Source organism: Polistes fuscatus, unplaced genomic scaffold (genome assembly GCF_010416935.1).
Source record: "Polistes fuscatus isolate 324 unplaced genomic scaffold, CU_Pfus_HIC Scaffold53, whole genome shotgun sequence".
Taxonomy (NCBI): Eukaryota; Metazoa; Arthropoda; class Insecta; order Hymenoptera; family Vespidae; genus Polistes; species Polistes fuscatus.
In genome coordinates, this window is record NW_025113133.1 from 98,688 (window position 1) to 113,729 (window position 15,042).

The following is a 15,042-nucleotide window of genomic DNA, read 5'->3' on the forward strand; positions in this document are numbered from 1 at the left end:
GAAAAACGATAAAAATGAAGAAAATGAATTTATGGAGGAATTCGAAAGAAGGATGCATTTTTTTAACATAATTTTATAATAATTTGACCATACAATGATTGATTTTAACCTGAAATTATATTGAAGTATTGTAATATATAGTATATTTAATTAAATATATATATTTTGTTCATGTTGTGAAAATATTGAAAAAAAAAAAAGAGAAACTTTGTATTTTATAGTGTTTATGAATAAATTATACTTTTTATTCGTATAATTATGAATTAGTAATTCCTTCAATTAGAATTCAATCCTGATACCTTTTAAATTTCTTTTCTTTTTTTCTGCGATATATATATATATGTAGGATTCAATACAAAGATGAATAGAATGTTTCCATGTAAATACAATAATAGCTGTTTGCTTCTTAAAGGCTATACGATGACTGTTTTCCTGCATAGCAACGTACCGCTGCACGTCGCTGCCTCCCAACGGTCATACCAACCATATCGTTTTTTTGTTTCGTAGTCCCTTTGTCTAATTTCCCTTCCCACATATATATATACATACATGTAGGATATTTTTTCTAACCTCACTTTTTTAACTCTTTTACTCTGATACTCTGATACTCTGATACTCTTTACTTTTTACTCTTCACTCTTCACTCTGTGACTTCTCTTCTACGACTAACTTATATCTGATATTATTCTCCGCTTCTCGTATCCCCTCACAACCACGCTAAACACACACATGTACTCATACTCTCTCATTTTTCACACCATAAAAACAGAGGACAACATTTCTTATAGCTCTACCTACCAGAAAAACAACTTTACTTTTATTCTCGAAATATTAACGTATACATTTAATAATGATCATTCACAAACATTCATATCGTAACATTTTTTGCCTTTACATTTATATTCACTCTTTTAGTTACAAATTTTTTCTTCATTCTGCACACACATTCGTCCTCGAATGTCTCTCTCCTTTTCTTTTATAGTCCACTTAAATGGATCCAATTTCTGAATTTCAGGTGTAATCCAGATTCTTTGATCTAAGGGTAAGTCGACGACGCTGAATCGAATGGTGCTAATTCTTTTTCAATAAAATGTGCCGTTTTTGAGGAAAAGGGTTAAAAAGGGAAAAATGGCCTTATCTTAGAATCTAGGAATTTAATCGAAAAAAGTTTCAAACAAAAGTTGTAGAGATTTGAAAAATACATAAAAATGTTGTATGGTTTATTTTCGTATTTGCAAAAATAAGCGAGAAAGAGTGGTAAAAGTAATTGTAAGAGTAGGGGAAAGCAAGTCTTGCCCCTCTGTCGGTTTTATCACGCGAGCGCGCTAGTATGCTAGTTGCGTGCGAGCGTCCGTGTGTACTAATCACAAATGAAGGATCTTCGGACCCCTTTCTATTTGTTTAGGCGATAGCGAGTATTTTTTTCCTGGCCATCGAGCGTCGAGCGTTCTGTATATCTATATATATCGGCGTATAAGCGCGGCGTTTTAAATCGAATCTTGATGCTTATGGCACGCCGTTACTTTATTTATTGTCAAAAATAATGAACCTTGAATAAAAGAAAAACAATAATTCTTTCTTAATAAAATTTATAATAAATTTTTCTTTCTTTTTAATTTGTTTTTCTTAATAAATTTTTCTTAATAAAATTTATAGCACGAGAGCCCGTGAGTGCCAGACCTTCGGATTTTCATAAAAGCTGAAAATTTTTCTATGTGTGTCCCTAATACAGGTAAAAATGATCCCCACCCATTAAGCTGAGGCAGCGGTGGCTTTGGCAGGTAACAGGTAACAAAGGTGTATAAAATTCCATCTCAAATTTATCATAAAATAAAACTGAATTAAATATTATTTATTTATTTTTTTTATTTTTTTTTTTTTTTTTTTTCTATTTTTTTTTATTTTTTTTTTTTTTTTTTTTTTTTCCTCTCTTTAATTATCTCTCTATAATCTCGCAACGCGAGTTTTGATATTATTATGAATCAAATATAAAAAAATTCAGTTTTATTTTATGATAAATTTGAGATGGAATTTTATACACCTATGTTACCTGTTACCTGCCAAAGCCACCGCTGCCTCAGCTTCATGGGTGGGGATCATTTTTACCTGTATTAGGGACACACATAGAAAAATTTTCAGCTTTTATGAAAATCCGAAGGTCTGGCACTCACGGGCTCTTGGACTATTATATCGTTAGCCAAAAATAAATTCGTACTTCCTCTAATACAAATGCATTTTCTTTTAATTATATTTTCTATAAAATTATTATAAAATACGATTGAAAAAATAGAAAAAAAATTTATTAAGTTTACTTCACAATAACGAAAAAAAAGAATAAGAAAGCAAAGAAAAAGAACGAAGAGAAAAAGAAAGAAAGAAAGGTAAACACACTTGTTAGGACTGTCAATACAAGATATAGGTATCAGCGACGTGAAAAACACACACACAATGTAGCCACTGTAGCAACTTACTACTGTAGCAACACTACTACAGCCAAAAAAATACGTATCAATGTGAAATTTCAATACGCGTTTTCTATATCTACGGCTAATTTTCAGAAGAATGAATTTTCTAATGGAGTACTACAAGTGTGCAAAATTTGAAAAAAATCTGAGATGGGACTCACTGACCGTCTCTTTGTTAAGGATAGAAAAACTTATAAAAAAATAATTCCCCCACGAAGAATCGAACACTAATCACCGATGCGAGAAGCGAAGACGTTACTACTTACGATAACGCACCACTTGACAAGTATTCTATTTTTTTCTTACAATTCTTAAGACTTCGAAGATGAATCAGAATGCATTAGTTTTCTTATAATATAATAAAAATGAATTAAAATTATATGTGTAGACAAAAAACAAATTCCATGGTTTAGAATATCTTTTCCTTGAATTAATTTTATGTGTAGATATAAAATTCATTTTTTTCAAATATGTATTCTATTTGATACACAAATAAATTTTTACGAGACAAAAAATCAGTAATTTAAAATTTTATAAAATACGTAATTTATTAGAAAAAATATTTAAATTTTAAATTTAGTCTTACAAAGAATACGTATTCAATCTAATATACAAATCAATTTTTGTGAGGCAAAAAATTAATATCAATTAATTATTCTAATTAATTTTATGGCGAGGCACAAGATTAATTCATTATTTTTACTCTCAACTATAAATAATAATAGTTTCTGTTAAAATGAATTATTGTTTTTCTTTTATTCAAGGTTCATTATTTTTGACAACAAATAAAAAAACGCCGTGTCTTAAGAATCAAGATTCGATTTAAAACACCGCGCTTATACGCCAAAATATATAGATATACAGAACGCTCGACACTCGATGACCAAACAAACAATACTCGGTATCGCCTAAACAAATAGAAAGGGAAAAATATCAGTTTTTTCTCTGACCCGCACTCTCATTCAAGATCGTTCGTTTGTGTTTAGTACTCACCGACGCTCGCACGCACACAAAAACCGACGGAGGGTTAAGATTTGCTTTTCAACTTTTACAGTTATTTTTCAATCTTTTTTCCAATATTTATTTTTGCAAATACGAAGATAAACCTTAAAAAAATTTTTATGTATTTTTCAAATCTCTACAACTTTTGTTTGAAACTTTTTTCGATTAAATGCCTAGATTCTAAGATAAGGCTATTTTTATAGGCTCCTGGACTATTACGTTTTTATGTAAAAATAATTTTCTAACGAATTTTTGTTCAATCATTATCAGACAAGATAGTGTAATAAAACACGTAACAGAAGTAAATAATAAATCGTTCAAAAATAGACGTGCTGGAAAAAAAAACTTTGTCTTGCATATTAATTTAACATTTCAATAAGATAAGGAAAATGATGTATTTTTTTCCTCGAATAATTAAAACTAATCGGTACTTTTATATAACAATAATGGAAAATAAAGTAATTTAATCTGACCTATAATCCAAACACTTCTTGCATCTCATTTAATGTATCTCGTTTATCCACTTTATTAGCATAATACAAAGTCAAACAGAGGAAAGGGAAAAAAAAGAAGATTTCTTTAAGAAGAAACTATGTTTATAACAGCGATTAACTTCTTCTGTTTATGTAAATTAGTATTATTACGCACGGAATAAATGAATAGATAAAATAAATCTTTTTGTCGTTTTGATGTTTCGATCGTTTGATGTTTCTTTCTTAGTTTCTGTTAAGACACAAAAGATACAAGAAGTCACTGCGGAGTATCAACCTAATATCTGTTCTTAGCATACAAGAGAAGATCCAGAAGTATTTTAATACTATTTTAAGTTGTTTTATAATCTATAATTTGTTAAACTAAACATGTTGTATATTACTAAATGTTTTACTCCAATAGTAATAATGATACTGTTATTTTATTTAATCAAATATATATCAGATAAATTTCGTGAACATAAATTGGTAAAAAAATGCTCAGGTCCAAAGCCTTATCCTCTGATTGGAAATCTGAATGTATTACTTGGTGATATGAAAGGTATACTTTTATTTATTATTTATAATATCTATATTTATGCGACTTCTATTCAATAAATTTGTCTTACAATTAGATATAACTCATAAAATAATAAAATTATCTACAATCTATTCTTCGCCGTGGCTACTGTGGGTTGGCCCAAAATTAGTCGTAATCTTGGATGATCCTGAAAATATTGAGGTAAGATCTATCAAATTTAATGCACTTCTTTAGAAACGATTTTCCCGAATAAGATTTTTTTATTCCGAATTTTTTTAGATTAATTTTTGTTTTCCTTTTTAGATTCTATCAAAAAGTTCTAGCGGTTATGAAAAAAGTTCTCTATATTTCCCTATGAAAAATGCTTTAGGTGATGGATTATTTACTGCACCAGGTAAACTATAGGTTTACTTGCTTTCTTCTTAATTAATAAAAAAAAACTATGTATACTCTACTGTAATACAGTATTTTTTAAATATGTCTTTTAGACGATTGCTAATTAAAATAGTTTTCTTTTTTTATGATTGCATATAATGCCTACACACCTACACATGAATATATGAGAATCTCTCTTTTCTTATTTATTAATTAATAAATATATAAAAAAGATACTATAAATATTTAAATTAAGAAATATTCTCGTATTTAAAGCATCAATATGGGACATTCATCGAACAATCTTAAATCCAGTATTCAAAGAAGTTTCGACTTATATGGACTCAATGATAAAAAATTCAAACAGACTAGCTAATATTTTAGAAACTACAAACGGAAAAAACGTAGACATTATGCATTACGTACATTTATGTACGCTGGATATAATATATGGTAAGATTTGGAAATTCTAAAAAATATAGATGGACACATTAAAATTTTCTAAAAATTGTTTTTTTTGTACTGACAGATAGCCTATTGGAAAGTGATTTAAATTTGCAGAGCAATCCGGATTGCAAACTTGATGAATATATATCAGAGTAATAATCAGAAGAATATTTTTAAATTTATAATATAATCTAATATTATTGAATATTCGTCTTTTTATTGTGAATTTTATTTTTATTTAGAGCGATGGACATAGCTGCAACAAGAATAGTGAAATTCTGGTTACATCCAAATATTATATTTAACAATTCATCTATGGGGAAACGGCTACAAGAAATTCTTTCCCCCTTAAATAAAATAACAAACGAGGTAAAAATACCAAGAAACCATTTTTGTTTTAAATTGTCAAATATCAAAAAAATATATTAGTTTGAAATAAAATAATAATTTATTCATGTATATATAACTTTTATATTCGTTAAGATTATAAGGAAAAAGAAGAATTCAATGAATGAAGATAACTTTACCCGGGAAGGAAAAGATCCACATGCAAGTAAGAATAATCATTTTAAAAAATATTTTTTTAGTAATGAATTTATCGATGAATACCTTTTATAATAATAATAAATAAAATATTATTATTCTCCTTTAAAAAAGAAAAAGATACCAGTCCATTTTTAGATGCAATATTTAAATCCTTTTACGAAACCAGAAAATATTCGGAGGCAGATATTCGTGATGAAATAAATACAATGGTTTTTGCAGTAAGATGAATTTATTTAAGATTATTTAAAATTTTTTGTTCATTCAGTAAAAGTAAAAAACAATTTGTATTAATTTTTAGGGAAGCGATACTGCCGCTAATTCGCTAACATTTTTATTTTTAATGTTAGCCACGTTTCCGGACATTCAAGTACGCTCAGATACCACTTATGCATTATTATTTATTATCTTTTAAAAATCAATTATATTTTCATACAAAACTTGTATCATTTATTCGGCTTTTTCGATTCCAGAATCAAGTATACGAAGAGCTGTACGATATGTACGACTCAAGCGATCCTATAGATGTTCCTATTACAATGGAAGATACTAAGAAAATGAAATATTTAGAACGAGTCATCAAGGAGACGTTACGTCTTTTCCCACCTGCACTACTTATTGGGCGAACACTAAAGCGCGATACAAAAGGTATTTTTATATATAATAAAATTTTTATTGTTTTTTTTCTTTTCCCACTGAGTTTACAGTCTTATGTAGTAATAATATGTATTTATTTATTTTATTAAGGGAACGACTATGTGATATTACCAAAAAACTGTCAGGTATTTTTTATGATATTTACACTACACCGAAAAGAAAAATATTGGGCTGATCCTTTAAGATTTAACCCGGATCGATTTTTACCAGGAAAATATAACTCTAAATGTTTTATTCCGTTCAGCACTGGGAGAAGAGGATGCATAGGTAAAAGCACATGTTTATGCATTCTTGAAATAGTATTCTAAACAATCGATCGGCTAAGTACATTTTTATTGAATATTGCTTTTTCAGGTCAAATATTTGCCATGACCAAAATGAAGGCAATAGCTGCTACCGTATTGAGAAAATTTATTATTCAAATAGACGAACCTATACCAGTTGCAAATGTTAACCTAAAACTCAGTGTTACTACGAAACCGGCTGAAACTATATTCTTGAGATTTAAAAAGAGATAATATTTATCATTGTTGTCATTATTATGTTACTAATCAAACAATTGTAATATATAATTAACCGTACAAATTAAAAATAAATTCTCAATACTATACGTTTCTAGTTTTTTATTAGGATATCGGTATTCGTATTCCTAACTATAAAAGATGCAATTTCAAAAATAAACTGAAAAATAAACACATTAAAATAAAAATTCAGTATATTACAAAATAACTCGAGTGATACTTAAATTACTTTTATCGGTAAATTGGTTATAATGAGTATATTTGAATTTATTCGTAGAAGTCAAAGTATCACACACTTCACACACACACACACACACACACACACACACACACACACACACACATATATGTTTATTTTTAAATGTCATATAAAGTTATTACTTTTGAGTGAGAAGAATGATTCTTTGCTCTGCATCTTCGCGGAACGACTCTCACGGTCCGAACGGTGTTAATATTCTGTTATAACGGTGTTTATATTCTTATAAATTCAACTATATATTAAGGGACGTAATTGCTTAGGTAGTAGTGTTCTGACGAGAAGACACAGACGTGTTGCATCGGTAGGTTTAGTGTTCGATTCTTCAAGCATAACTTTCTTTTTATTATTTTTTATATGTATAAATTTAAAAAATTTTCTTAACGTTTAATAATTTTTAATTATTTAAAGGAAAGAGAACGAAAGTTATCACAAAGAAAATGAGAAATATAATAATAAAATTTTTCAAATCTTGCGCAAATATTTAGAGACGATTATTTTTGAGAATAACAGTTATCATTTTATTTTTTACCTAGTAAACACAATAAAAATATATGCAACTTTAATAATAATAAATAACAATTATATATACTTTAATCATTAAATATTTCATGCAAAATACTGGTCTGTGTACTTATGTACGCATGTAAGAAGTTATACTTCTTTGACGTACCAAAACGAATATAACCTCAATAACCTCAAAAATAACTTCAAAAAAAATAATAATAATTATTATTATTATAAATACTAATTTTTCTTGTTACTTTTTAATTTTCCTTGTTTATTTTTTAATTAATGTTATTATTATTATGTTATTATTATTATTATTATTATTATTATTGTTATTAATAATTTTTTTTTACATAGAATATAGTTGATAAAGGAACCTGTTCTCCCCTCCCTAATTAATGATCGATAATATTCCCTAATGTAAGCTGAGTATTTTTCTTTTATTATTATATTTTTATTCGTTTATTTATTTATTTAATTTTATAAATATATATATATATATAGCGTGACTGGGTAAAGAGGGGGAGGATTGAAAGTATGAGAAGATAAGCTACTAATTATTATTTATTTATTTATTTAACAAAAAAAATAAAGGAATCATATTTTTAATGGATTTAATATAATAAATTTATATATAAAAAGGAGAATAAAAAAAGAAAAAAAGATGAAAATATCAAAATATAGATATCAGTTCACACTATATATAAGGGAGATATATCGAATTAATTTATGCGTCAACGGCCATGGCGCGGTGATAGAACTACTTCCCGCTCGATCATTTAAGTCAAGCAGCGCTGAGTACGATTAGTAATTGGATGGGTGACCCGCTTGAGAAAAAAAAGAGGAAGAAGAAGAGATGTGAAAGACGACTTCATGCCGTAAATTTGAAATCGCTTTGCTGCGCATCGTAAATACCCGACAAACTTCGTGGTGTCGATTTTTAACCATGTCACTTGGAAAAAAGTCACTCCCATCACATTTTCCCAAGCGCGCCAAAAGAAGTATTACTTCAATAAAAAAAATTTTAAATCGGTTAACATTAGCGAATATTATCGATCATCAAGTTGGAAGGGGGAAACAGATCTCCTTATTAACTATATTCTATGTAAAAATAAAAGTAATAATAATATAATAATAATAATATGTAAATATTGTGATAGTTGACCTGTAATTAATTATAAAAATATCGAGAGTGTGGCATAAAAGATTGAAAACGTATCGTGCAATGTGAATGTTATTGTTTTTGTTTTGAAGTTATACTTCTTTTTCAATACTAAATACCAAGCGTGGCCTGTCGAGGATTTCCTTCAGAATTTGTGTGGCACTCAACGTGATAACGATTTATGTACCATTTGTAAAGATTATAGATTATTAGCGATATTTACCGATATCCTAAATGAAAACTGGAAAAGTATAGTTTTTAAAAATTATTTTTTATTTGTACAGTTAATTATTACAGTTAATTATTTTATTAGGAAAATAATATCAACAAAAATTATAAATATTATCGCTTGTTAAATCTCAAGAATTTAGTTTCAGCTGGTTGCAAAGTTATTCTGGACTTTAAGTCAATATTTTCAACGGAAACTGGGTTGTCTATTCGAACAAGAAATTTTCTCAATAAAGTGGCAGCTATTACCCGCATTTGCGTCATGCCAAATTTTTGACCTAAAAAATGTAACGGAGTAATATTAGTTTAGGATAGGCTATAGGATAATCTAATCTTAGTTTGTTTTACGATAGAATAGAAAACTTATGGAACTGTAGAATTCGTAAGAAAGGGTCCTCTTAAGAAAGGAATATAATATTTATTTCCGATCAAATAACATCTGGCGATCTATACTGTGGAGATTCCGAGAACGCTTTGTACGCACTCCCACTCTAAGGTGTTACGTAGATTTGGAAGAAAGACGGTTGATGACCAATAATGGATCGGGAAAGGGACTAGGACCGCCTTGCGTACCCTTTCCCCCTCCGACGGCGATGGGACCGATGCATAAGAAAGAGAGTTAGTCTTATGATTGCGCTTCGAAAAGTATTATGATTGCACTGGAGTTATGTATTATGATTAAGTATTAAGAAGCCTTATGGTATTATGTCGAGATTTTAAGTGGTCGTATTATGTTGAAGTGTTATGTGTTCTTATTGAGTGATTATTAGTTCTTATGTCTTATGCGTTACGTCTTTTATGCTTTATGTTTTCTTACGTTTATGATTATGTTATTTTGAAGCCTTATGTTTAAGTGATTTTATGTATGATTAAATATATGTGTACTCTTAACTATTAATCCTGACAAACTGTTATCTAAATAGTAACGCCCTTTAATCCTTGCATCCAGAAGAAGATCTATCATCATTCATATCAATCTTTATCGTTTTTCCCTTTACAAAAAGAAATATTAAAATAACAAATACCTTATTGATCAACTATTTAGAATACTAATTCAAGAATGGATAAAAATATGCTTTTACCTATACATCCTCTATTCCCAAAGCTGAACGGACGAAAACATTTCTCGTTATAATTTCCCGGCAAGAACCGATCCGGGTTAAATCTTAACGGATCAGTCCAATATTTATATTTTCGGTGCAATGAAAATATTGAAATAACTACGTGACAATTTTTTGGTATTATCACATTGTCGTTCACTTGATAAAATAAATAAATACATATTATTACTATATAAGACAGTAATGTCAATGGACAAAAATATATACTAAAAAATATTTTATTATATGTAAATATACCTCTTGTGTCCCTATATAGTTTCCGTGCAATAAATGGAGCTGCAGGAAACAGACGTAATGTTTCCTTGATGACTCGATCAAGATATTTCATTTTCTTAGTATCTTCCATTGTAATAGGAACCTCATTTGGATCGCTTAAGCCGTACAAATCGTACAGCTCTTCGTATACTTGATTCTGGAATCGAAAAAGCCGAATAAATGATACAAGTTTTGTATGAAAATATAATTGATTTTTAAAAGATAATAAATAAAAATACATAAGTGGTACCTGAGCGTACTTGAATGTCCGGAAACGTGGCTAACATTAAAAATAAAAATGTTAGCGAATTAGCGGCAGTATCACTTCCCTAAAAATTATTACTAATTGTTTTTTACTTTTACTGAATGAAAAAAAAATTTTAAATAATCTTAAATAAATTCATCTTACTGCAAAAACCAATGTATTTATTTCATCACGAATATCTGCCTCCGAATATTCTCCGGACTCGTAAAGCGATTTAAATATGACGTCTAGAAATGAACTGGTATCTTTTCCTTTAATTAGAGAAGAGTATAATTATATATAGTATTTATAATTATTATAAAAAGCATTCTTCTATAAATACATTATGAAAAGAATAATTTTTCAAATGGTTATTTTTACTTGAACATGGACCTTTTCCTTCCTAGGTAAAGTTATCCTTGTGCATTGACTCCTTCTTTTTCTTTATAATCTTGAGGAATGAAAGTTTTATACATGAATAAAATATTAATTTTTTTAGAAAAATATATATTGAGGAAAATTGAGATAATTAAAAGTGTGAATAATCGTTTTATTTATACCTCGCTCGTTATTTTATTAATGTGGGAAAGATATTCTTGTAGACGTTTTCCCTTAGATGAATTGTTAAATATAATATTTGGATGTAACCAGAATTTCATTATTCTTTGTATAGTTATGTCCATCACTCTAAATAAAAATAAAATTCACAATAAGAGGACAAATATGCAATAATAGTAGATTACAATAAAAATAAAAAAATATTTTACTAATTATTATTTCGACATATATTTATCAAGATTACAATCCGGATTGCTCTGCAAATTTAAATCACTTTCCAATAGGCTATCTGTCAGTATAAGAAAAATAATTTTTAGAAAATTTTAATAGTTCCATACATATATTTGAACTTTTCAGAATATCCAAATCTCACCATATATGATGTCCAACGTACAAAGATGTACGTAATGCATGAAATCTATGTTTTTTCCGTTAGTAGTTTCTAAAATATTATTTAGTCTGATTGAATTTTTTACTATTAAGTCCACATAAGTTGAAACCATTTTTTCTTTGAATACTGGATGTAAGATATTTCGATGAATCTTCCATATGGATGCTTTGAATAAGAAAATATTTCTTACTTTAATTTTTTATAATGTTTTTTTTTTTCTATATATTTATTTATTAAAAAAGAGACAAAGAGAGATCCTTATATATATATGTAAAGAAATATTCTTTAATTGATTTACCGCGTTAGTCGAAATCATTGGTACGTACCTGACATACAAGTCAACTGATGTAAAAGAGAGGGGGAATAAATAACATAAGAGTTGCGAGAGCAGTCGCGAGCGTTTACTTGATTAGTAGGAACGATACGGTTTATAACGAACACTAAATGTCGTTTCTTCTCGTTACAGGTAAGAAATGTAAATATTTGTCACATAAGTTTGAAAATAAAAGTTTAAATCTTCTCGTTACAGAAACACAATTTTGTTTTTAACTGTACTCGACCTACACCATAAATAGTCTTATAAAACGACATTTTTGTACGTTAAAATTCAAAAAAGACTGAAGAAAAATGGAGAAATTACGTTTCGAATTTACCATGAAAGCAGCCACAGACAAGAAATTGAACGCGCTATTAGTGACTTCCATTACAAGACCAGACGGCGAAATTTTTGACCTACCAGGAGAATTGCAGGATGTGAACTTACACACGGAATTAATGAAGACCGATACTTTTAAGAAAGTTAAAAACGCAAACTTTAAAAGGAATCAGAAGTGAAACGCGTGGATTGTATTGAACTCTGAGTTGCGGGCTGAATACATTGATGAAGGGGGTAATATCCAGTTCGGGGATATGTTATTAGAAGAAAGATGGGAAGAACCGAAGGCTAATAATTCAAACGACCTATCAAAAGACGATCTGAAACAAACTTTACGTAGTGATCCCCAAACAACGACTGAACAAAAGAGGACAATTAAGTCATCTTCAGAAAGGTTCATGTTAGAAAAATTCACCGACAAAAATAGCAATGTTACCCAATGGATAGATATATTCGAAAGAGAATGCGAACGCCTGGATGTGCAACGAGATGAGGAAAAGATAGAAATTCTGAGATTGTTCTTAAAGGTTCTTGTGTGGACTGGTACAGTTCAATGTTGATGAAACACTCCATAAATTCGAGTTGGGCAGATTGGAAAGAAGATTTCGTTGAAACTTACTCAGATAAGGGATGGTCAACAGCAAGGTATGCTATAAATTTTAAATATATAGGTGGCTCATTATTGGACTATGCATTAAAAAAAGAAAAAATACTTCTGGAAGTAGATAAAAATATGAATGCGGAAATGATGATATTATTGATAGCCATTAGTCTGCCAGAATACATCTCGGATAGAATTGACCGAAACGAAATTAAAGGAACGAGAGATCTGTTAAAAAGGATCAAAAGTCTGGAATACTTGGTAGAAAAAGGAGACTTCAGTGAGGAAAAAAATCCACCCCCAACTTATAAAAATAAAGTAGGAAAGAAAAATCCCTGTAAAGTATGCGAGTTAATGGGAAAAAAAAATAGACACCACCCCGAAAGCGTTTGCTGGTTCAGAACAAAAACGGATAAAGAGGAAGAAAAAAATCCAATAAAATTAGTTAATAACTCACACTGGAAGTTGAAGAGCCACAAAAACTAGTAGTGCTGCCATTGATAAAAGTAAAGGTATTATTGGATAAAAAAATGGAGGTTAATGGAATTTATGACTCTGGTGCGAATGTTTCGTTAATCAGTTCAAAGCTGTTAAAAATCAAAAATGGAAAATGCAATGAGTCCAAAAAATACAAGATTAAAACGATCAATGGCATAAGAAGAGCTAGTGGTTTCATCACTTTAAGTATAAAAATTTTTAATATGGAAAAAAAAATGAAGGTTTACATAGTAGACGAAGAAAAGTTCGACAATGAATTTCTTATCGGACTCGATTGCATCAAAGAATTCCGTTTGATGCAAGATGAAAATTTAACAGTCAGTCAAGTGGAGGAAAAAAAAAATCAAAAGATTAGCGAAGATATCGGCATTTATGAAGACTTGCCTAGTTACAATGATGAAACAGATTTTAAAGATAATGAAAAAATTTTTGAAAAATGTGAAAAATTGATAAAAGAAGTTAGCGAACTTAAATTACAACTAGAAAACACTCAAAAAGTTAAGGAAACTTTAGAGGTTAACTTATCTTCTTTGCGTAAAACAGCAAAGGCTGAAATTTCACGTAAAGATAGAATGATAGCCGAGCTTAGGAAGCAAGTTGACGATATGACTTTTAGGAAGGGTCATTTTAATAAAAATGTGAAAGATTGTAACAAATCAGTGCAGCAATTATCTGGAAAAAACGTACACTGAGAATGAGAAAACTTTGATGCCGAAGTTAGCAAATTTTAATTCAAATAACGATAAATATGATCCGGTTGCCAGTAATTCTTCTGAAACAAATTTTCAACATTTTGAAAGCGTTAATTTTAATCAACTCAATGAGGATCAAGCAGAAGATTACGAGCATTTAAATAATCAATTTTGTAATACAAAGTATCATTCTAAAAAGTTACCAGTACCTCATACTGCTAGTACTACTGTTTATACAGAACGTTGCCGTAAGAAGATAATAGAAGAAGAAGAATAAGAAGAAGAAGAAGAAAAGAAACAAAATACACATATTAATATCGATGATAAAGAAAATCATTCATACCCTAGTATACTGAATTCAAATGTGGATGATACAATTTCAGAAAATAAAGAAGTTGTATGTAATTTTATTGATAAAACTAATATTTCTGATGAAGATGTATGTTTTGGATTTAAAATGGCGAGTAAAAAAAATAAATTAAATAGGAATTCTTATACAGAAAGAAATGTTAGGAGTAATAGGAAGTATGATAAAGATTCAAGATCACATAGCACATCTTATAGAAAAGAAAAAGAATATTATAAAAAATCTAGCAATGATCATAACAATTATTCCAAAGATAGTATCGAACATTATCGTGAAAAAGATAAATATAGTCATAAACGAAATAGATCATCTGTTTTGAAACATTCTGACAGAAAATATAAACATTATGATGATCGATACAACAAGGATTACAGAAATAAATACAGAGATAGAGACAGAAGACGAAGTTCTCAGGATAAAGAAGACAATGTTTCAATAACTTCTGACAGATCTTATAAAGATAAAAGTACACCTAATGAAAAA

At 28.8% G+C, this 15,042-nt stretch overlaps 3 protein-coding genes and 1 long non-coding RNA gene across 5 annotated transcripts in view; 2 read left to right on the top strand and 2 right to left on the bottom strand.

The window, feature by feature from the left end:
- Positions 1-4,310: 4,310 nt before the first annotated feature.
- Positions 4,311-7,410, top strand: LOC122522732 (cytochrome P450 4C1-like). 2 transcript variants are annotated; one of them, XM_043644013.1, is made up of 13 exons: positions 4,311-4,499; positions 4,573-4,679; positions 4,782-4,872; positions 5,130-5,306; positions 5,383-5,452; positions 5,543-5,669; positions 5,784-5,853; positions 5,958-6,064; positions 6,145-6,213; positions 6,317-6,491; positions 6,591-6,625; positions 6,711-6,767; positions 6,855-6,944. In XM_043644013.1, exons 1-12 carry the CDS (start codon positions 4,328-4,330, stop codon positions 6,765-6,767), a joined length of 1,257 nt encoding a protein of 418 aa, XP_043499948.1. In that variant the 5' UTR covers positions 4,311-4,327; the 3' UTR covers positions 6,855-6,944. The 2 variants fall into 2 exon arrangements, with proteins under 2 accessions (XP_043499948.1, XP_043499947.1); XM_043644012.1 differs by having other exon boundaries at positions 4,334-4,499; positions 6,591-6,767; positions 6,855-7,410.
- A 1,866-nt stretch (positions 7,411-9,276) lies between these two features.
- LOC122522734 (probable cytochrome P450 313a3) lies at positions 9,277-11,040 on the bottom strand. Its single transcript, XM_043644015.1, has 5 exons — positions 10,963-11,040; positions 10,814-10,882; positions 10,536-10,710; positions 10,260-10,436; positions 9,277-9,455 (listed from the first exon to the last, which is right to left on the bottom strand). Exons 2-5 carry the CDS (start codon positions 10,838-10,840, stop codon positions 9,292-9,294), a joined length of 543 nt encoding a protein of 180 aa, XP_043499950.1. The 5' UTR covers positions 10,841-10,882; positions 10,963-11,040; the 3' UTR covers positions 9,277-9,291.
- The window catches only part of LOC122522744 (cytochrome P450 4C1-like), a 30,256-nt gene continuing 26,191 nt past the window's right edge, over positions 10,978-15,042 (bottom strand). The window contains exons 4-8 of the mRNA XM_043644023.1: positions 11,729-11,911; positions 11,575-11,644; positions 11,358-11,484; positions 11,179-11,248; positions 10,978-11,069 (exon numbers count right to left, since the gene is read on the bottom strand). Of these exons, the coding sequence (XP_043499958.1) occupies positions 11,201-11,248; positions 11,358-11,484; positions 11,575-11,644; positions 11,729-11,911 (428 nt within the window). The 3' untranslated portion in view covers positions 10,978-11,069; positions 11,179-11,200. The remainder of the gene's footprint in view (positions 11,070-11,178; positions 11,249-11,357; positions 11,485-11,574; positions 11,645-11,728; positions 11,912-15,042) is intronic.
- LOC122522735 lies at positions 12,182-12,825 on the top strand. The gene is made up of 2 exons (XR_006305140.1): positions 12,182-12,212; positions 12,276-12,825. It is a non-coding gene; the product is annotated as an uncharacterized LOC122522735 (long non-coding RNA).